At 39.6% G+C, this 23,786-nt stretch overlaps 1 protein-coding gene across 3 annotated transcripts in view; it reads left to right on the top strand.

Moving 5' to 3' along the window:
* Positions 1-10,994, top strand: part of slc24a4b (solute carrier family 24 member 4b) — a 33,612-nt gene extending 22,618 nt beyond the window's left edge. For 2 of the 3 annotated variants that reach the window (XM_063494844.1, XM_063494843.1), the window contains 8 exons: positions 912-1,003; positions 4,330-4,499; positions 4,725-4,866; positions 5,801-5,967; positions 7,533-7,647; positions 9,181-9,293; positions 9,407-9,472; positions 10,361-10,994. In XM_063494844.1, the coding sequence (XP_063350914.1) occupies positions 912-1,003; positions 4,330-4,499; positions 4,725-4,866; positions 5,801-5,967; positions 7,533-7,647; positions 9,181-9,293; positions 9,407-9,472; positions 10,361-10,510 (1,015 nt within the window). In that variant the 3' untranslated portion in view covers positions 10,511-10,994. The remainder of the gene's footprint in view (positions 1-911; positions 1,004-4,329; positions 4,500-4,724; positions 4,867-5,800; positions 5,968-7,532; positions 7,648-9,180; positions 9,294-9,406; positions 9,473-10,360) is intronic. The other variant, XM_063494845.1, reaches the window with a different exon arrangement.
* The last annotated feature ends 12,792 nt before the right edge of the window (positions 10,995-23,786 follow it).

The following is a 23,786-nucleotide window of genomic DNA, read 5'->3' as shown; positions in this document are numbered from 1 at the left end:
CACGCATGCTGCTAAATGACAGCACGGAGAAGTTAGGTGCATAAAATGTAAGAATAATAAATCACTATAAATACTTTAACATTTATAAGGATTTGTTAAATTAGATGTAATTAGTCATGTATGTGTTACTCTATTAACTTGTCCTTGAAAGCTAAGATTATGTTTATTCAGTAGTTATGCACTATGGTATATTACACATATGAAGTATGTGCATCAGCTTGTAATTATATGCACAAAGCCTCTTTTTACCTGTTGAATGTTTGAGGAAATGTCTTGCCCCGAACATGTCGTGTTTAACTAGAAGGGCTTTTTATTGATGTCATCAGGTAGTTTTTATTCCCATTCTGTCCTCAGACTCAGAAAAAGGCAACACAGAAAACACAATTTAAAAATGTAAAAACAAAAATGATAGCCTTGGATCTTCTCTTGCAAACTGCAGCCTATAATCACAAACAATTTTAATTTTTAATGTTTCCAAAGGTGCCGAGGGGCTAGAGTAGCTCTTGTAATGCTGCCAGTGTAACCTCTACGCACATTATGTTCAAAGGCAGCGGTGTTGTTTTTTTTGTGATCCATTTTTATGTAATGGCACTCAAATGGTCCTGCTGAGAGTCTGAGGCTGAAAAGCTTGTTATTGCCTTCTGGGGATATTTTCTTTCTCTTACGCCAATGCAGAACAGCTCATTATGTATAATGTAATGCGCTGATATTTATTAGAAAGTGAGCCACCTGAGTTGTAAATTGTATAGGAGAAATAAGAGGATTATTCCGGCTAATTAATACGTGCTATATTTCAAACAAATTGGTGCCTTTCATCTAAAGCTGATAAACCCATTTGCAGATAAATCTTGTGACTTTTTTCTCTCCTGCACCATCTCTGATTCTTGTATTATGTTTAATCTTTTTACTAGATTCAACTCCAGCATGCAGAAGTTTTTCATGGGAAAGTCAAACAAAAATGTGGCAAATGGCAACGCGGCAGCCAGCAGTGAGATGGAGGACGGTAATACTAGTTATGGCTATGTTTGGGATGACGACCCGTCATCGCCTTTACTTCCAGGTAAGGTTAATCAGACAGGCTGCGTACCCATGACTAGTCTCTGCTAAATGAGGGACTGTATGTTGAAAAGGCAACAACGTGGTTAATCCTATGGAAGAATGTGGGTATTTCCTCCTGTTATAAAAGGGCTGTGGCTTTGATCTTTGCTTCCTTTTGGCTAACTAACCTGAAATGCTTCAGTTTCTGCTTTGTTCTTTTAAAAATATGCCTAGAACAGTAGTTAAACATGTTGTGAAATGAACTCATTTACAACTTGGTGGTTAGATGAGAAGATCAATACCACTCATAAGAATGTGAAGCTATAGCCTACAAACTAAAACTGCTAGCCAGTGGTCACATAGCCATCTGCCCTCTTTGTTCTTGGAAAACAGGAAGCTTTCCCAGCTGTACCTACATTCACTCACCTTCCACTTCATTATTAACGCCTGTTCAGCTGCTTGTTAATGCAAATATTTAATCACAGTCACATGGCAGCAACTTGATGCGTTTATGCGTGTACACATGGTCAAGACGACCAAACCGAGCATCAGAATGGTGAAAGGATTTTCCCCACACTCCTTTTACAGAGACTGGAAAAGGAAATATCCAGTGAGCTACAGTTCTGTGATTAAAATGCTTTTTGGGTGTCAGAAGTCAGAGGAGAATCGCCAGACTGCTTTGAGCTGATAGAAAGGGAACTGCAACTCAAATAACCGCTCATTAAAACCAGGGTTTGCAGAAGAATGTTAAATGTCACAGCCTGCTTCAGTAGTGTAGCTGACAATGTCCATCCCCTTATGACCAATGTACCCATCTCCTGATGACTGCTTACATCAGGATACTGCAACATGTCACAAAACTCACGCCATCTCGAACTGCTCTCTTGAACATGTGTTCACTGTACTCAAATGGCTCCCACGGTCACCAGATCTGTCCCTTTGGGATGCGGCGGAATGAAGATTCATATCAAGGATGTGCGGTCAAAAAAACTGAAGCAACTCTGACTAGCAAGGTGTACACCAGTGGGTGGTGAGTGCATTTGGCATATAGACATGAGTGGAATCAAAAATACATTTCACAAAATGTCAACTATTTCGTTTAATAATTCTTCAGAAGCACATCAAGCAAACTTCACGAGACGATTTGTCATGTCTTACAATTTAACCCCCCCCACTCCCCAAACTCATTTCCTCAGTTCTCTTTTGGGTGATAACCAAGTGTAGCTTTTTAACAGGCACAAAATGAGGTTTTAAAAGGGCAACAACATAATAAAGTTAAATCTTTTCAGATTAGTTTAATGTCACAAGACATGATGTTAGGTCTCAATGTTATTCTGGGAGAAAAATTAGTCTGTTAAATAATACCTTTGGTGTCATGTTACAGTACTTTATAGCCACAGTCCTCCACTTCTTCCTTCTTTTTGAACTCTCAAAGGTTTTTAATTAGACATGTAACCCTTCTGAGAGACCTAACCTTTCCTACTTTGGCTGCATTAGTGCTAACATGCCTGTCTGTTTAGCCTTACTAAACTTTTTCTTGCTTATTGTCAACAGTGTTGTGCTGCTGTGTGCCAGTTCTTTCTGCTTGCATACTACTTTTCTTCTGCTGATCTCTGGGGTGTAGACCCACTCGCTCCTGAAGTGGTAATGAATTTCACAAGAGGAAATGTTTATGCCAGCTCTGTTTACACATTTAATTTATGTGCATTCTTGCATGTATAATAAGTCAAATTAAGGCTGAGTAAAACTAATAAGTGGACTGTAGAACTTTTAATTCCCCACACACTGAATCTTAGTACTAATTGCGTGGAAAGACCAAATGTGGATTTGCTGGGTGCCAATAAAGCAGGCCGAGTTGAAGTCTGAGCGGACTGACTGTTTAATGTGTCAGCCAAATTACAGCTCGAGTTAAGTCAAAGGTGCCTGCGGTTACATGTTCAAAGATGCACCCTTTGAAATCAGTCTTGGTTGCTAGTTTTAAATATTTAAAAAAAAATTATTTTACAAGACAATATGGGAGAGCTATTTGAAGTTCAGTATCCAGAAATCATATGAACTGCACACAGTACTCTTATTTTAACCAACCCAGTTGCTGTGTAAAACTCTCTTGTCAATATCCCAGAAGCACGAAACACTTGGGAATCAAAGGGTTTTTGAACACCTCCTTTTCTCCACAAACATTCCTCTTCTACCAAGTAACTTTGAGATTGAAGTCCAGGAAAGGCAGAAAATTCATATTTTTGTACTAGGAGCATTTATGGAGAAATGTTTGTAATGGGCCCTTGCTTTTCTAGCATGCGCCACACACATTCTTAGTGATAGTTTTACATTTATTCCATCCATTTATATCTCCAAGAAATATAATGTGCATAAGCAAATGTAGGAAAGAATGCTGATAGGATTCATCATTCCTAAGTTGTGATGCAAGAATCTGAATCGAAACAAGTTTAAAAAAAAAATAATAAAAAATTCAACTCTCAAAAACACTAAAATTCTTATTTTTCTTTTGCTAGGTAGTTTGCCTTGGAGTACACATTTTGTTTCCATGGCAAACAGGGGTAGCCAGGAGGGCACCAACTGGTCTCTAGGCGTGTCTGACTGAGGCGTCAGTAAATCATCAACTTGAGATCAGTTTGTATATAGCTTTATTGTAGTTTCACATTGGAGAATTTTATATACAATTTTATATAAAACTTTCATCTCTGTAAATCCACTTAAATATGATTGGATAATCTAAAAAGCTGAGTTGAATTGTCTGAGAAATATCAAATTTGGCATTTTCTTAGTCTACCCATTTGAAGCGAATTGAACTGAACTGTATGTGCTAAGATTGGCATCCTGGTGCTCCAAACCAACAATGTTACCTTACAATTGGATTCAGAGAAGCACTTACCCGGTCACTGAGAGAGCAGGTGACATAAAGGCACCGACAGAAAAATAGAAAAAGGTGGCTTGAAAGAAATGATGGATTTTTCGAAAAGGAAGACACCCAGATTTGTAGATGCAAGGTATTCCTCATCTTGGATGGTTTTACTTGATATATTTGACATCTAACTGCCTTCACACTGATTGGGGAGTGGTAGAATAATAATATGGTCTAGTGCAGCTCTGTTTGACACTAATTAAATGGCAGCTTAGCTCTCAGTAATGCTTTATTTTGGCTTGGAAGTCTATAGCGCTCGAGACTACAAAGTTATACAGCAGATGTTTTTTAATATGCTGTAATGGTTTGGACCATTATTGGTTTGTGTCTTGTATTTATTGCTGTAATGTGTGCTTCTACCCCTTTAGTCAAGCCTAGCAAAGCTTACAGCCGTGGCTCTGTGGTGATGGTGGATGAGATCATGAATGCAAGCCCTTCAAAGTTCAGGTTCCCAGAGGCTGGCCTCCGTGTCATGGTGACCAGCCATTTTGGACCCAAGACCCGCCTGCGCATGGCCAGTCGCCTCATCATTACAGAGGTACAGCTGCCCGTTGGTGCTCCAGTAACTAGATTTACCTGCTTTTACAGGTTAAAGGTGGGAACTATTTTCAGCTTTGTGTTTCTAAGAAGCCCTGAAGGGTTTTATGTCATCATACACTTATATAATTTCATTGTACAACTAGAGGAACAAAAGCATTTTAAAAGCAGAAGTAGCAGCATGTTCGCTCATGTGCTCTGTGACTTAGTTTGTTTCTTTTGAAAGCGCCAGAAGTTGGTGCAAGCTGCCAATGGTGTGGAGACGCAAGTGATCGACGGGAAGGTTGAAATCGAGAATGGAAATGTGCCAGAGGACAAACCCAGCGAGGTGGAGGAAAATGACACCATCTCACCTTTTCATATTCCAAGTACGCGCTTGATGTATTTCCTTGATGAACGTGTGTAATTGGGGACACACGGACATGCCAGTCATATTTCAAAACTTGCTATGCAGCCTCCTGTAGGTATAGATTTTTAAAAACTAGAGGTGCTGTTAGTGCTCAGAGGAATGCTTAGTTGGATGGCGCTGCTCAATCTGCTTAAGAATTTATTTCTGCTTCGGCAGTTATTGATGTCCTTGCTTAAATTGGGCAGTAGGTTCTTGTATACCAACTAATGATTATCCTCTTTGACATCTCTAAGCAGGGCTGCCCTTTTATCAGTCAGTGCCTGCTCATGTGAAAAGACTGAATCTGATTATCCTGATTTATCATGAAACAGACAAATCTAAGTGGGTGGAATTGGTGTTGCATCTTGTTAGGTTATAAATGACATGGAAGAGTAAAGGTTTTGGTGCTTTAAGGCACACTGAAATCTTTTTCCTCAAAATAGAGTGCTCTGTCAGTATGAGAGCTTCATTTAAAAAAGAAATGAAGCTTGATGCTGTCAGTGTTTGTGGTAAATGACAGATGAGGCAACATGTTTATGTTCACTAGTAAAACCAAAGAGGAACTGAATACAAATGGAGCTACAGTTTAGACAGTTATTTTCAGTGTGACCTTAAGCTGAATAATTCGCAGTTGCAGATTGTTTAGGCTGTACATGTAACACAGAGCCTGTTCTTCATATAACGCTGTATTTCTAAGTATACCACAAATAATTTGAAGGTCAAAGCAAAAAATGACCGAATTCACCGAAAGGTGTAAACGTTTGAAAAAAGACCAGGAAAAAAACATTAAATGGAACTGATTTGTTTTTGTTGGCATGTGATGCTAAAGCTGATAATTATTTTACATTTTTTATAAATTAAGCCTGGCCAAAATAAATTGACAATCTTGATCTCTTGCTGTTGTCTCACTGCAGGGAGTATAGGCAGTAAGTTTAAGTGGCTGATCTCGTGGCCTCTGCTCCTGCTGCTGTTCTTTACGGTCCCAAACTGTGCCAAGCCTCGCTGGGAGAAATACTTCATGCTCTCTTTCATCCTGTCTACTGTCTGGATTGCAGTATTCTCCTACTTTATGGTCTGGATGGTGAGTGTAATATTTGTATGCCAAAGATCATACAGTAGCATTAGTCATTTAAATCAGGAATTTGCAAAGCACAAAGTGAAACATTTTAATTTTGCTTGACTGCTGCTGAAGTAATTATTTGATTAAAAAAACCCAAACTGTTAAATATGAAAGCAGAAGAGTGAAAATTGGTGTAAACTGTGTTTTATGTAATTGAAAGTGGAATTTCTATTGCTGTGGGAAAATAAAACAGTCCTTCAGGTCTTCAAATAACTGACAGCAATTTATCATGAAGGTTTAGTATGTAAATGTTTTCTGCCACCTGAATATGGTTTCAGGTGTACATCGTTGTAAGCAAACATTTTCTGGGCTATAAGAGCGTCTGCTGCAATGATGATGATTCAGTCATACAAATATGAAAATAAACCACAAACCAGGGGTTTAACCAAAGGTTGTAATAAAGTAAAGCATACAAGGTAACTTATTTGGCTTTCTGCTTGTGCAAATTCAGAATCAGAACTGCCTTTACTGTCATTGTGTGTGTGTGTGTCACGCAGATGTAAAACTATGACACTAACACAAGACATTAGACTGCAGAAAAGCTAAATTTATAAGATTTATGTATCAGTAGTGAAACCTTAATGTTAAGTATTCATGTAATGTTCCGTTGTTTCTGAAGAGGAACACTTACGCTTATATTTAAGGTGCTCTTTGGAAGGGATCGACATGAGCTAAGTCATCAAAGAAGCTCAGGCACTCTCTTCTCAAAGAAGTTTAAGCCCCCATCATGGGGTGAAATGGTGGAAAGTGGAATATCACAAATATGAGGAATCTTCAAAACTTGGACAAATGCAAGATCTCGAGCCCAAAACATTCTCCAAATCCAGTCCAAATGAAATATGATGAACCACAGCAGCATAAATTGCAAACACGAAGGCACCTACAAAAGCAAATAAGGTTAATTAGAGTTTACTTTTTTAAAGTCCTGTTTTAAGCTGAGGCATTTAGTAGCCTGCAATTCATAAATTCGAAAGGTTTCCATTTGGATAAGACTGCTGTCACCCCTTTTTAATACAACAACTATGCTATGAGAATAAAGGCGTTTTAAATTGTATTTGAAAAGAGAGGATCTTGGAGTTGCATTTTACCCATGTAATTTATATTTTAAAAGACCAAACTGAACAGTACAAAGACTGAAATGCACAAGTTAACCTAGAAATGTCTTGGACTGCCCTTACATGCTAGCTTTGAATGGCTTGTTGCTAGCTTGGTCAGCAGCAATCTAACACTTGCAATCCAAGGAACCTAGATACAAGATGATGCTCTGATTTCATTTGGGGAGCTGATATTTTTTATGTATATATTTTACAAAGGCTAAAAGTTAATATAACCAGTAGTATTTGCTTAACTGTTCTTGCCATGTCTCTAGCTACCATATAAGCAACAGCATAGTCAACTGAAATCATTCCTAACAGTGTTGAACGGACTGTGAAGATTCATACTATGGTTCAACATATTTTTCATCAAAAGAACATTTATCTTTTGTGTTGCCATTTGTTGAGCACTGCCTCCACGTATACTTTCAGGTGACCATAATCGGCTACACTTTGGGAATACCTGATGTTATCATGGGCATTACTTTTTTGGCGGCAGGAACCAGCGTCCCAGACTGCATAGCTAGTCTCATCGTGGCTCGGCAAGGTATTTTCACCTTTTCTGTGGTTTTTAAATGGGCTCAGGTTTATTCATATAAGGGCTCTTTTCCAATCCTAAAAGCAGCTGCTGTGCCTGCATTACACTTAACCATAATTGTAATTGATATTGCCAGTGCCACCCCTCTCATGTGAATGTACAGTGAAAACCATGTAACCATGACAACTTATCTTGATTAACTTACCCCAAGTTTGGCTATGAGGATAATGGAAAGATTGCCTGAGTATTTTTGAAATTGCTTTGTAGAACAGTCCTCTGGTATACAGAGCAGTATATGTTCAACTTGATTACTACAAGGTGCCCAAATGATTCTAGAGTCGAATATGAGGCAATCTGTGGAACAGTGTACAGTGAATTATGTAACGAAGTGATCACAAATCTACAAAAATGACTGTCTAGACATCAGCCTTATTGAAATGCTGTTCATCTATGAATGCCTGGAAACCTCAATGAACTGAAGCAATGCTGTAAAGACTTGTAAAGTTTTTCCAAATTCTGCTTCTTCATTTGTTTTTGTTAAAAATGACTGTGCATTATGTTGGTTGCTTTTACTTTATTTTAAGACCTAAAGAGGACTTTTTACCATGACAGTATATTGAACATACAAGAAAATTTGAATAAGCGCATGCTAGCAACATGCATTAAAACCACCGTGCTACATGACCTCATCTCACCTCTCAGAGAAAGCATCAGGGTTCCTGGATCGTCAATTTGTTCTTTCCATTGTAGAGTTGTTTTTGTTTTTTAAATTGGGTTTGAAGAAAGCTCTAAATTCTTTGCATTTTTTGTTGTTGTAAAATGTTATTGTTAAATTGAAATATTTGCCCTTGCATTCTGTCACGATGATGAATCCATCCCCATCTGCACTTAAGGGCCCAGTCCTGCCTCTGATTTATTTTGGGGTTTGTTCAAACGCACAACCCCGTGAGCAACTTTTCCAGTGTTGTTGCCCTTCTCAACTTTTTAAAAAACATGTTGCTCAGATAGATAATTGACACTTTTGTAAATATAACATCTTTAACATTCAGTTTTTACATTGATGTTTAATATGTCCCACCTTTCTTGCAAAAAAGATGTAATCTATTTACATGTAGAATTGTATGAAACCCACAGATGGAAGCTGTATGTGCTGCATGCATACAGGTGTGAATTTAGAAATGCAAAGCTGGAAATGCTGCTTTTTTTTATTTTATTTTTTTAATTATAGATAGATAGATATAGGAACTAGTGCAGTATATGTTCAAAGCTGTCAGTTGTCTTTTATGTACATAGACACAAGGTTTTTTTTTTCCAAGTGGAGAAGTACTCAAGATCACAGGAACAGGAGGAAATAGTACAGTGCTGTTTATAGATGTTACGGTGCAGGCATGCGTCACTGCTGAATAAGGTTAGGGCCCTCGTGAATACCAGAAGCTACAGAACAGCAGAATTGTTGGAAGTGAAGCATTTTTATTTTATCCAAAAGTCTAGAAGAGAAAACTTAAGTTTTTCAGCAACTTTGTTTGGTCTCTTTTCTTGCAGGTTTGGGAGACATGGCAGTGTCCAATACTATTGGCAGTAATGTCTTTGATATTCTAGTGGGACTTGGGGTTCCGTGGGCGATGCAGACCATGTGCGTTAGCTATGGATCAGTGGTGAGAGGCTAGTTTGCTCTACAAGAGTTTGTACTTGATCGTTTGTGCTATTAAATAGATGAAACCACCAAAATTCAGGTGAATCGTGCACATGAGTCTTCTTTGTGTTTCAGGTGATGATTAACAGTCGGGGGCTGCTTTACTCAGTGGTGCTTCTCCTGGGCTCTGTGGCCCTCACGGTGAGAATAAAATGCTTACATGTTGTGTTCACACGCTGCTCTCTTCTAGAAAGATGATATAGTTAATTGCTGTACATGTTTTAAATAAAACTGAAGTAATATTACAGAATTAAGATCGCACTTTGGTTAGTGTTGTCTCAGTTCTGTAATAATTGGCTCATTCAATATTTAGAATTCTATAATGTAGACAATGTGATAACCCTGTGCTGCATTTGGCAATAAACTGAAATATGATATCCTTTGAAAATTCTGAGCTCCAGTCAGACACATTCATAAATTTCACAGTATGACATCAAATATACATGAGTCCCCACACAGTCAGTGGTAAACAAATATTACTTCTACAAACTGTAGTTATTACAAAATGTGTGCGTGGTCCCCCTCATATAGATTTTCTCTAGCAGTATCACTTGATTGTGCACAGCAGAGTTCTGGCTGTTGGTGCGTGTGTGTCTTTTTCCACTTTAGCACATTTTATATTAGTAATCCTCAGCATGCACATGTAAACAAATACATAATCATGAGTGGAAATCGTTGCAGTGAGTAAACAAAGGAAAGAGTGGACTAGAGCTCTATTTGCTTAATGGTGAACTTTAAACACTGATCAGGTGTAGAGGGTTTAGATTGTTTCTTTACTGTAGTGCAGCAAAAAAATACAACTTGCTGTCGGTGAAACTTGCTTAATTGGTTTTGTCTAAACAGATAATGCCGCTACATAAATGAAAAATTTCTTTTTATTTCATTTTATCTGGTAGAGAAACTGATTTTGAAATGATTCTTTTTCTCATGCTCAGGATTCAGTAACAAGCCTTTTGATGTTTTTTGTGTGTGTGTGTGTGTGTGTGTGTGTGTGTGTGTGTGTGTGTGTGTGTGTGTGTGCGCGCGCAGGTGCTGGGGATCCACTTGAACAAGTGGCGGCTGGATTTAAAGCTGGGCGTGTACGTCCTCGTCCTGTATGCCGTTTTCCTCTGCTTCTCTATCATGATAGAATACAACGTCTTCACTTTTGTCAACCTTCCCATGTGTATGGAGGAGTAGAGCACAGCAGCATGCCTCGAATACCAAAACCTCAAGGCTCCCATAGCAACCTTCAATTTTCTTTTCTACAATAACACGGACCTATCAGCAGACTGTTCTCCTCCTCCTTTGCACTCTCTTCTTTGTAATCCTTTTGTCCCAAATATGAATCTAATTTACTTACGAGGCAGTAAGCTGTAAGAATGGATGCCATTGTACGTCTCAAATTTGTCTCCTTGTCACACAGTGCCGGTCCTTAATGCCCGTTATTTGGGGCATTGCCTGTTACTGCAGTAAAGTATTTAGTTCCTCTGTGCGCCTGCTATCTTTCTACCCATCTAGCATGCCTTTAGATGTTGGGGACCTCCAGAAATCATAAGTGCCCCTGTTAATTGTTGGTGTGTTTTCAATGTTCACGTTGTAGAGATTCACACACCATTTCCAAAGCCTTTCCACAAACCAAAAGAGTCTGTCGAGGAAAAAGGAAAAAAAAAAAATTAACAAACCACAAACCTTGATCCCAATCTATAAACCCTCACAGAGAGCTTTCCTTAAAGTAATTCCTAAAAGATTTACCAATTACCCAAGAACCCAAAGACTCACTTGCTCTTCAGCTTTCTGGAGGAGGGTCTTGTCCTTGGCAGCTCCCCTCCTCCAGCTTGGACCTGACTCTCCTGGCATGGCCTTTGGCATGAGGGAGCAGCTACTGTTAATGCTACACTTCACTCACTTGCCATGTGCAACTCCCATCCATCTTCTGCTTGATCAAATCTTTGTTTTCTTAAAAAAAAAAAAAAAAAAAAAAAAAAAAAAGACCTTTTTGTCTGGACACTTTGTGTCAAGTTGTATCGCAGTCCAGATCCGATGACTGTGAGAGGTGTTATGCATATGCAGCACTGCACAATGTAAATTTGTAAACACTTTTTTTTTGTATTTTTTTCAAAACAAGGTTTTGTCTAGTATGAAATACGGAAGAGCTTGTTGCAAATATTGGACATTGCCTGTTTTTCACGGAAACAAATTGCACATGGAAATGCTTTTTGTTGCTTTCTGCTGTAAGGAGATTTGACCACTCAGAGGTACTGGCTGGCAGTGGCGACTCCACTCCAGCTTTATTTTCGTTTAGCAACGTGTCATTCCACTTTCCCTCCACACAAGTTCAGAAAGACAAACGGATGACTGGCTCCACATCTGTGTGATGCATCTGATCTTTCTCATCAGGTGGCGTTCTCATTTTGAGACTGCATCCGCATGAAGATATTTGTTCCAAAAAAAGCCAAACAAAAAATGCAAAGAAACCAGATGGTTCTCAACACTGTCTGCTATATCACCTTCTGGCCAGTAGGGACTACTGCAGCTCCTCTACCCAGGGCAGAGGGGGGCAACCACAGCTGTCAGTTATCAGGGAAACACAGAGGTGGAGATGGTGATGGTCTCTTGATTTTGAGTTACATGTAGATACTGCACTTTAACAGCCGTCCTCTCATTCTGAATCAACTAGTGCTTCCTTATGTGCGTGTGTATTTTCAGTGTATAAGTGTTCGTGTGACTGTGTGCGTGTGTGCCGGAGAACATTGAGTGCATGTGTGCGGGCCCATGCTACGTTTCTCACACCGGACTCTAAAACAGACCGGGACCTCGTTAACAACATGAGCACACCTGTCTGCAGTGCATGCTGGGACATCTAAAGCAGCTCCTCCACAGCACAGCGAAAGGCTGAGGGCCTCTGGGCATCTCAACGGATGCCGCCCTGCCCACTTTTACAAAAAACGGCAGCTACGAGCCACACTGCAATCCAGACATTTTGACATCATGCAAAAATGCCTGTGAGGAGTCCGCAAGTGAGGCGCAGAGACTTAAAAACTATGTCCGTGGAGAGTGTTAAGTGTTGAAAATATCCCTCTGCCCCATTGTTGGCAGCAGGCACTTGTATATGCAATCTCAATGTAAAGAATTTATGTGACAGAAGGACCCCCTCCCCCCTGCAAGAATGCCATATAAGGATGGAGGGGGGAACCTTGAAGATGTGATGTCAGTTTGTCTACTAGTACTTGATGTGTGAGCTCACAAGTGTGTTTGTGACGGCTGAGGAACTCGGTGCAAAGGATGGAAGTGTCTGGAGCAGTGGCTTTGTGGGTAGTCTGGTGTCTCCTCTTACACGCAATCCTTTGTCGTCTTTCTCCACTCGCATTAACTCTCCGCCAACCCTGGCTCGAGGAGGTCAGGGGCAGCAGCGAACATGGGATGGTGGCATGAATGGCTTTTCTCAGTTGTGTGGGTTTTTTTTTTTTTTTTTTTTTTTTTTTTTCTCAAATTCCAGAGTGAGAGCAGGCTTTAAAGGATTTTTTTTCTCTCTTAAAAAAAAGTTAAAAAAAAAAAAGTCAGACCCACCCCAAAAGCTGCTAGTCTGTCAGGGTTCAATGACTGTGGATCAGCTGGAGGTGACCACACAGGGAGTCCGCCAATCACCTACCCTTGTACAACAATCCTCTGACCCTCCCAACATTTTTAGTGGCAACTCTGTACATATATACATAGCCGCTGTTTTCTTTTAATTTATATTTTTTATGCTTTCTTTGAAGAAGGCATATTTGTACTGTACTTGAGTTGATTCGGAATGTGCAGTATTTAACTTTTTTTTTTCTTCTGTGTATAGTTGCTGTGGTCTTTGCCCACTTAAGTGGGCAAGGGCGCACCAAGGTTAAACACTGCTCATCTGTTTGTTGGACACAGCGTACATTCTCATTAATTTTCTGATCTGTTTTTTTTTTCTTTTTTCTTTCTTTTTTTTTTTTTTAAATGGAAGAAGTTGGGGGGGGGGGGGGCGACTGGACTTCAGAGGCCATATTTGTTGTAGCTCTGCGAAAATCCAGATTGTATGGAAATCCTGTGTGGGGGGGGGGGGGGGAAATAAGTGCACAAACTTTCAGGCACACATTTAACAGACTGAGACGACTGGTGTGTATTTGACTGAATGCGACCTGATGCACTGTGAGCTCAATGTGACGTGGGAGTTGTTTGTCAAGAGTAATAATGATTAAAAATATATTTAATGTAAAGTTAGTTACAAAACATTACTGAGGACATCTGTATAACTTATATGAATGTATTGTCTTGCTATACTGGACATATCCAACCAATGCATTTTACTGTAAAGCAATAATGTGAGGAAAAAAAAATAAAATGGCAAAATAATTCCTGTACATTTGTCTCATAAGTTACTGTTTGTGAAATGCGTTAATTAAATGAAGCCATTTGTACATGTACCTGATGCTTGTTCTGTTTCTCGCCGCATGAACTCAACTTTCAAATTAAGGGGCCTTTTGCCTGTTTGTACCCACTGTTCAGTAAATTAAGTGGTGCTTCTGTGAACCTTTTTCTTATGTGCCCACTCATAAGAGAGTGCAGCTAGGACATGAGCCACTGGACAGAACATTAGTAGTTTGAACGAGGTAGATTGCAAGCAGCTACAACAGTGTCCTTGTTATATTATTTCAGGATTTTACAAATCACAAGGCTTGGAGTACTCATTCTGTGGAAAATTAATACTTCCATGTACTCCCCTGATATTTAGCAAAAATTTCTTTTACAGTATTGTCCCAATTTTGGTCAAGTGCTAACGTCCTACGGAGCCTGCACACAGTGAAGGGATAAATCACTATCTGGAAAAATGGGCTGAACAGAAGTAGTTTTACTTGTCTGCTTGTATCGGGTATCAAGATGACCTAATACAAGCATGATAACGATGACCCACTGTAAAGTCCTTGTACTGAGGATTTCCACTTTATTTTATACTGTATTCCCCTAATGATTATTTCTGAGAAACTAATTCACCTAGATTTTCAGCTATATACTCATGAGCTAATTTGTTAGGTACACTTTATCTGGATCACCGCTAGTACTAACTTACACCCTCTTTGCCTTCAGAACTGGCCCAGTTCTTCATGGCATAAATTCAACAAGGTGCTGGAAACATTTGAGATTTTGGTCCATGTTTAGATGATAGCATCCCACATTTGTTGCACATATGCCACCTGGACATCAATGATGTGAAACTTCCATTCCACCACATCCCACCACACCAACCAGTTTTGAGATGATTAGAGTTTTGTGGCATACTGCATTATTCTGCTGGAAGCAGCCATTAAAAGATAAGTACACTGTGGTCATAATGGGATGGACACGGTAGGTGACAACACTCAGCAAGGCTGTGGCTTTTAAATGATGCTCAGCTCGTACTAAGGGGACCACAGTGTGCCAGGAAAATATTCCTCACACCAAAAGCCTGAATAGCTGATACAGGCATGATAGAACTGTGCTTTCACATTTATGCCAAATTCTGACCCTACCATCTTAATGTTGCAGCAGAAACTCATCACACAGGCAAATTTCCGATGTCCAATTCGGTGTAATTGTTTAAATTGTAGCTTTAGTTTGTTCTTAGCTGATGGGACTGGCACTCAGTGTGGCCTTTTATTGTTGTAGCCCATTGGCACAACACTGAGAGATACTCTTCTGCATAACTTGGTTGTAGCAAGTTGAGTTAAGAGGAAGGTTTCTGTTACCTTCCTCTTAACTCAAAGCACTCTGGCATCAACAAGGCATTTTAACTCAGAGAACTGTTGCTCATTGGATACCTTCTTTTTTTCTGACCACTTTCTGTAAACCCAGGAGATGGTTATGTGGGAAAAACCGAGCAGGTCAGCAGTTGCTAAAATTCCTAATCCAGCCCATCTGGCGCTAGCAACCATGCCAATTTCAAAGACAGAGTTGTGGTCAGAAGTTTGCCCAGTTCTTATTAGAGAAAGTTATTGAAGATGTATGCTGTACAAGAATTCTAGCCAGAGAAAGAACAGTTCAAAGAAATTAGCAAAAGATCTAGTTAAGGTGTTGGGTCTGTGTTTCCACAGGCCCCGCTAGTTTAGAGACTTATTCCTCATGAAGAACGGAAAACAAGACAGAACATCTTCAACCAGTCTTTAACTCGCTAATGAGGGAGAGCTTTGGTCAGAACCAGGCAGTGAAGCAATGCTCCTCACCTGTCTCTAGCCCAAATCCCTCAAAGAGTAGCCCTCCTCGCAGCTATTTATTCCCATGACAGTTACAGTTTACACAATACAACACAACCAAGCACCTCCCAACGTAAAACCCCCCTTGGTTACAAAGACAAGGCACTATGTGTGTGTATGCGTGTGCACGTGTGCAAGAATGTGTGTGTGGGTGTGGGTGTGTGTTTGAGTGAGTGTGTGAGAATGTGTGTGGGTGTGTGTGTGTGTGTGTGTCATGGGGGTGCGTTTGTGTGACCTCCTGCTCACCAAAAGGATCATAAAAGCAGGAAGCTTACAACATCAAACAGAATCTTCACAAGGGATGTGCTTGTGATAAAACACTACAGCCTCCTCTCAGAACCTCGAGAGGCTGGGGAGGGGGACAAAGGAATGTCTTGATCCTATAGTTTGAACTAAGACTTTACAAATTTAAGAACCACAATGACAACATTCAACAATTTGACTTAACATAAGGTTTGGAAAGTTTGCATAAAATGATGAATTGCAAAGCGGTATACTTGTAATCATTTTCCAGTAATTCATTTTAATTTCTTAGTATAAGATTTAATTAACTGGAAGTGACAGCACTTGAGGACGATTTCAGACTTGCTGACTCAATCACATTTTTCCCTTAAACCAAGAGCCAATTGTATAAGTGCAGTTTCCAGAGTTAACATATATAATGATTCTTTCTCGTTCAAAAACCCCTCAAGATAAAAGTAGACTTTTTCTGTAGTTCTCATAGCTGCTGTTGCACAACCATGATTAATGCTCTTTTAAACAAAAGTGGTCGTCTGGAGAAAAAAACTCTTTATTATTCCGGCTACATCACTATGGCTTGATTGCATCCTCAATTATTACATCTTACTCACTGATGTTCCTCACTACAGAATTCACAGTTTTTTAATTAAGTTCCAGCATCTTCCAGTCACATCAGCAGTGGATAAATTCACACTCAATCAACCCTCAAAGTAATAACATGCAACAATACTCTTTATTTTGGGATATGTGTTTAGACAGAAAGCAAATAAATCATCTGCTACTTGGTTGAAGCATCCCTGCAAAGAATTGCTAAATGAATGAGTCCCACTTCTGATATAGATGTAGCTGCTGCAGCGTGTATTTCTCCTTCAGTGAATGACGAGTAATGATTTATTGGCCCTCACTTGAAACTTGTCTTGTGGGATAATCAAGCTGAAGAGGGCTGTACTTATTAAGACAGGGTGATTGCAAACAATGTGTTATTTACAATGACAGCTGGCAACATGTGAAGAGTCCATTGAGCGGCGAGTGACGGGGAAAAAACATGTTTTGATTGTATCTCTCCTCCATTAATCTGGAGTTCCAGTCAGTAGCACCAGTAGGGGGCAATGTTGCAACAGGATTTATGTTTCAGTGCCACCAACAAACTTTGCAAAACAGAAGCTCAGGATAAACTGAAATAGAGCTCTTCTCCCCCCAGTGAATTAGACTTTGGCACTCTATGATATAAAGTTTCAGTTATCAAATTGTGACAAAGTCACACAATGAGTGCCTTCTATACTATTCCATCACAAAAAATATACTGCGCATCATTTGTTAATGATGGATGTCGATAACCTTCTTCATCCAGACGGACAGCCATCTGGTGAGGCCAGCAAGGCCCATGCAGGCGACTGGTGCTTCTCCCTAATGAGCCACCTCTTGGCTACCCTACTACAGTTAACAAGCTCCTCTGTCAGCCGTGATCTTGTGCACTGATGAGTTCCCTCTTTGCCCCCTAACAAGCCCGTTTGGGCAGCTACTCTGTGTCTCCCCTGAATGCCGGCTTAGCTCTCCTTCGCCATTTGCTGTGCCACATTTAGAGTCAAGGCCCACGCATCCTGGCCTTGACATATACAGCACCATAATCCTGCTTTGAAAAGTTGTTTATCTGTTCACCCGCCGCCTCCACAGCTATAGTTTGGGGACATTTTCTTTCCTTGTTTGTGCTTTGCCAGTATTTTTGACACCACTTTGCTCTTTGGGTAAATGGCTGTGCTGCAGTGATGGATGGTTAGCAAACTGGGTTGCTGCTGCTTGCTGCAGTCGCTCATAAGGGCATCCTGTACTGCTGAATGCAAGGTGTTGTGGGCAAATGGTGACCTCAGGAGCCATGCGAGAGTGCCAAAAACTGCAGTTCTTGTAGGTGCCACTTGAGGCTGGCTCCAAAAGGAGTCAGTCCCCAGAGACTACCATGTTAAAATCCTCAGCTTTGAAGCATTAAAAAGCAATTTTACAGCCTTGTACAAAAAGCAGTTTTGGCTTTCATAGATAGTTTGGAGTATTTTATTTTATTTCTTTTTAAATATCCTTGAGCTTCAATGCCAGCGTCTGGCCTGGGAGATTGAGGGTGCTGCGCAGCAGCTTGGTTGTCCTTCTGAACAGAGATCTTAGGTGTTTTTCCTGTGATCTGCTGGATCCATTTAGCCAATACGTGTCTTTGCCTTATTTTTGCATGCAACTTACTAACTACCAGGTAGCACACCATTATATGCCAGCTAGCTCTACTTCAATAACCATACAAACACTGATGCTGTTTTGCTTTCCATCTTTTTCTGTCTTCATTTATGTCCAAGGTGATAGAAGGGCTGCATGTTTTAGTTTTTTTAGAAATTCTGGTCGTAACTTGGTATATCATCTTTAGATGGAAACTAGCGAGCTAACTTCCTGCTAACTTCTAACTGTTGAACTTTGTAATTTGCCTTTTTTAATTAATGCTTGTATCTTAAACTGTATTGTAACACTTAGGAGAGCAGCCACACTAAATTTATTGGAGATGAAAGAATTTGAGGCAATTTTAACTCTCAGTAACGCTGCAGTGTTTGAATTTGGGAACTGAAGAAAAGTCTGGCTAATGATGTCGATAAGAGGCAGATAAGGCCACTCCTGGCTTCAACAAAACATGGCTTTGGCCAAAACGCTAAGTTTTAAGTTTTAAAATGCAGAGCTCAAAACCACTAAGTGATGTTGAGGTGACTACGTCCATTCTTTAGACTGTCTATGGGTGTACGTTGCTTCTTCAGCCTCAGGTTCGGTTTGTACTCCCCTATACTAAAATTAGCATTTGAACCTTAACCATACACTTCTGTTTAATGAATTATGTGCACCCAAATTACAAAAGCAGCTTTTTTTTTTTTGTAACTTACCCAGTCATATTTAACAGCCAAGCAGATTTTTATTTTGGCCAAGTTTTGAGACACCATCTCTGCCTCATTAAATGAAGGCATATGGGAGTTTGTTGTTCTTGCAAAAACACACTGGTTTCCATAATCCGCACACATTGTTGTGAACAAATTTGACAAAAAACAGCTTTGAAAAAACTGTAGCTAAAAAAACTTGTAGTCTCCATGTTGACCATGAGTTTCCAGTGGCATACATAGTACAAAAAGGCAAACAGAGACAGTGACCGCATCACCCCCTCAGCCCCCACCCTGCCAAAAAAAGACAAAACAATCTTTCTCAATTGTTTAACAAGATCCAGATAAAGAGCCAAAAATACCATGTTATGATTCTGAGCTTATTGTCTTTTAACTGTATGCCATCTATAATCGGTTTTGAGATCCCTTCTCAGACGACTTAACACCCACTCACATCCTGAGCCGTTTGACCTCAGTAAATCACATGATAGGGTGGGGCTAGGTTTCACAATAGGTTCACCTGAAACCTTGGCTGATTGTGACCCACACCCGTTTTCACATCTTGCTCCTTAGCTACAGAAGCTTGTTTACTTGCTAATACTAACTAAATATTAACACAAACACAGTTTGATAGCTCTTCTTAAATCCTGTAGTTTTGTTGACATGTAAATGCGTGAAGTTGACTTAAATGGAAACATAGTCGAGCCTGCTTCCAGAGACAATAGTCACTGCAAAAAAGGAAAAACCAAAAAAACAAAAAACACCATTTTCACCTTGGTACATTTTAATTGATGTCTGTTCTTCACTGGGCAATCACTGCATGCTCCCCTTGAGTGTATCACAATACCATCTGGCTGACCTGAGCTTGTCCACATATTGACATGTAGACCTAGAAGAAAATAAGATTTCAGATACTCTAAAGTTTTTCAGTGTTAAATTAGCATATATATTATTTTCAATATTAGTGTTTGTGGAGTGTGAATATAGAATTCTGAAACTCAGCACATCAACAACAATCTGATTTCACTTTGGACTGTTTCTCTTTCGTAACCGTCTCCACGGGCAGTTCTGGGTTGCTTAAAGCTTGGATGGTATTTTTAGATCTAGGAACATCAGTTTAGTTTACTTGCCAGACTTGACTTGTTGCGATGTAGAAAAACAAAATTCTAATTATAAGTGGAGGACCTCCAGCAGACATCACAGAAGCTAAAACGCAAGTTGCCAGAACAATACTTTTCAGGGACTGATGTAAAAACAGCAGGCGTGCTGGAACCAGGCCAGGTGTGTTCAAGGACACTACCTTGTAGAGAAGATCAGCCAATTTTTTTTTTTAATTAATGGAGTCATGGAACATTATTATACCACCTCATAAAAAGTAATACTGCTATTGGTTGTCAGTTTAAAATTAGTGAGAAGATGGGCGGTCTGGGTGTGAGCATCAGACTCTTAAATTGCGGCATTTTTAGGCATTAATTTGTAGCTTTTCTGCACGGCACTGTGTCAGGTGAGGTTAGTGGTTATGCTGCTGCTGACAGAGATTACAACCCTCTATAGGTGTTTGTGTCTGGTGGGGACTGTGACAAAGTGGATGAGCAGTTGCAATGCTCTCCATTTGTCCCATATGTGTTGACCTTTTTTTTTTTTTTTTTTTTTTTTTTGCACATTATACACATTATTCTGTTTCTATTTATTTGCTATGATTTGCTATTTGTCAAGTAACATTGCTTCACTCACTATCCCGGGTTTATTTGTGTAAGCGTTCTGTTGCCGGCAAATCAAACATTCTGCAAATTAAGGCAAATACTCAGTTACATGTTTCTTTATATTTTATTATGTTACAGATTAAGTCATTTGTTCATACTTACTTTGTTCTTTCTTTTCAGTCTTCATGAGGGTCAGGTGTGGGGAAATGCCTGCCTAGCATTTCCTCATTTTAAAGTCCTGATGATGTCACACATGACATCAGCAGGTCGAACTAAGTGGAGGGGTTTCTTTGTCCATAGAAATGCTTCCTTTTGTTCGTGTCAAGGTTTAAAGGGATTTGTTGAATCTTTTTCTTTTCGTTAATACAGCCAGTGTGAAGTGTGAAGAGGTTTTGTGTCTTTTTAATCATCTGTGTAGAGTTTTACATCCCTCAGTTCAAGTGAGTGGTACTGGCTGGGCTAATTGAAGGGAAATTGATGGCCCTATTTAAAGCCAGTCTCTGCCAGATTCAGAGGAGAAAGGAGAGGTGAGCACAGATCTAGGGTTGTTAATTGAGTTACTGGGGGTGGGGGGGGAGTTTTGTTAAGTTACACATTAAATTAAGTTCACTGTAAATACATTGCTCACCTCTGGAAACATGAAATGTCTGCGTAGTCTGCTTCCCTACCACCTTCCTTGACGTTTGAGTCTGACTACTTCACAGGGACAATTACATTTACCACAAAAGATTCTGATTCCAGTTGAGGTGGAGCAGGATGCCTCCGCGATGCCTTCTAGGTGATGTGTTCCAGGCATGTCCCATCAGGAGGAGGCCCCAGAGTAGCATCAGAACATGCTGGAAAGATTATATCTCTCAGTTGGCTTGGGAATGCCCTAGTGACAGAATAGCTGGAGGAAGTGGCCAGGGAGAAGGAGGTCTGGGCGTCTCTGCATAGACCTCCACCCAAGAAAATATTCCACGATTATAACCTGCATTTTGGGAAAAAAAGATCCCTCCCTCTAAGAGGAATTCCTTTCTTAGTTACTGGGATGTGTCAAGTTGGACTGTAATGGTTTTCTTCACAGTGTCTTTTTAAATCCTTGACTCCCCTGTGTCTCTATGGGGGGAGGCATATAACATTTTTAAGCTAACAGTTCACAACCCTTAAGTGGTACATCGCTGTGGTACTCTACTAAAACCATGTGACCTTTCCCTGGTATTTAAAATCGTCTGCAAACTTTATAATTAGATAAAATTAAAATACACTGAATAATGATAAAGACAGTGACATTATCAGAGCCATAACCTGCGGTCACTGGCTGTTTTTAGCAATCCAGCTGATAATGAAGTCACTTTTAAGAAAGCACAGAAATCAAGCCATAAACTTAGAGGACAGTCAGCTCTTTTCACAACTAACAGCAGGACTTTCTACCGCCGCGCACGCTCAGCTTTCATTTATGCTTATCTGTTTATGACAGCTCCCACAGTCTATTCCCCTGTGCATTGTGACTCAGTGATTAATCCATTCTGCACACGCTGTACACTTCGTGAAGGTAACACAATACCTTCTTATCTATCTGTGTATGAATATTAAGTAGCCAGCCTTGGTGAAGCCAGCAATGTTGCAATGAAGACTGATAGTTTTGATAAGACCACCTAGAAACATCCACTAATGGCGAGTGAGCATTGAACCCTTTTAATCAAGGTTAGAATCAGGATGTGTAATAGATCACCGAGTGTTGAGGACTTTTGTTAGGCCGTTTTGCAGAGATCAATCATTAAAAGAACACATTAGTGTTGGAAGGAGTCCAAGGCTTTCATTTGTTGCCTGAAATATAGATTCACACCCAGAGTCAAATCTAATTTTAAATAAAAACAGGAAAGCTGACTCAGATACATCACTTTCTTTTCTTTTTTTTCCCAGAAGAAACCACATCCATAATTCAGGGTATCACAATGGGGTACAGCCTCCTTTGTTGGAAAATTATGTTTTGTTCAGCTTGTTAAGTGATTAACAAATAAATCAGGACTATTTCTTCTTTTTTTCCATTCATTTCCCTCCTCTATTTGTGTATTTAAGTGCAATTAATTTGTATTTGTTTGAACAAGCAAACTAGCATTAAGTAATTATTAGGTGTTCCTTTGTAGCATTTGTTGTGTTTTTTCCCCTCTTACATCTTTTTTCCACATTGTGACTGGCATATTCACCTCTTACTACAGTAAACATGTTTAAACACAGAGCAGCCTTGATCAGCATTAGCGCTCATTTACAATTGCATTTCTGTCCACTTTACAAATGTCAAGCAGTCCAATATTCACTTCCTTTGAAATTTATTTTGGTTTCCATGAACTCCTGAGGGAAATATCTGGCTCTTTAGCTGCTAAATGCTCCAGTGTGTTCACCAGCTGCTGTAGCAGCAAAGTGCTGGCTTTTTGTAAGAATTTCACAGGGCTGTGTGTCTGTTCAACATGAGGGGGCATGTGCTTTACAGATTGGGTGGCTATGGAAATGGTTAAATCCTATTTTCACAGTTTAGGCTTTAAATGTTCAACAGTAAAATTTAGAAACCTGCTTGTTTGTATCCGTATTTAAGTCTGACTCATTTCTATGAACAGTTATCTGGATATTCATTTGCAGAATCTGTATGCAAAGGACAATATTTTTGCTGTTTTTCTGGTTTATGTTTGGAGTCATATTTTTATTGACCAATCCCGTTTGAGTGGACTGCATGTAGTTAAACAAACAATTATCTAACCTTGATTTAAACACTGGCTGCTGTTGGCCTATGAAAGCAGACCAAATTTCATGAATTTGTAAGTCAACATTAGAGTTTCTGGTAATACGGTAATATTTACTTTGTCAAAAAAAAAAAAAAAGCATTAGAAGGTATAAAAATTATGTAAAGCCATAAAATGAAAAACATATCCAATCATTTTCTTGTCAAACGTTTCCATTAAAGGCAAGACAAATCATTGAATGAATATGTTTACTTGCAATCTAGTTTAATTGCCAGTTTATTAGATGACTTCAGCAAAGTGTTCAAACTGGCCTCTGTTAGAAAGATGAATATCCGAGGCACATACAAACCCCAATTTGAGAAATGCTGGGACACACCCATATTTTATTCACAACAGAACATGGAAAACATATCAAATGTAAAACTAAACTGATAGAAAACAATGCCAATTTCTACTTTGACGGCAGCAGCATGTCTTAAAAAAGTTGGGATAGGTCCATGTTTTAGTGTGTGGCATCCCCTCTTCTTTTACCAACAGACTGAAACATCTGAAAAATGAGGAGACCAGCTGATGGACCAGAAGAAAGAGGAACATTGTTGCATTTTTCAATTCATGCTCATTTTGTCATGTTTTCATATAGTTAAGGTCTGGATCAGCCAGGCCCCTAT

The sequence above is a fragment of the Pelmatolapia mariae genome, linkage group LG15 (assembly GCF_036321145.2).
Source record: "Pelmatolapia mariae isolate MD_Pm_ZW linkage group LG15, Pm_UMD_F_2, whole genome shotgun sequence".
NCBI classification, from domain to species: domain Eukaryota; kingdom Metazoa; phylum Chordata; class Actinopteri; order Cichliformes; family Cichlidae; genus Pelmatolapia; species Pelmatolapia mariae.
This window is presented reverse-complemented; position numbering and strand designations above follow the sequence as displayed.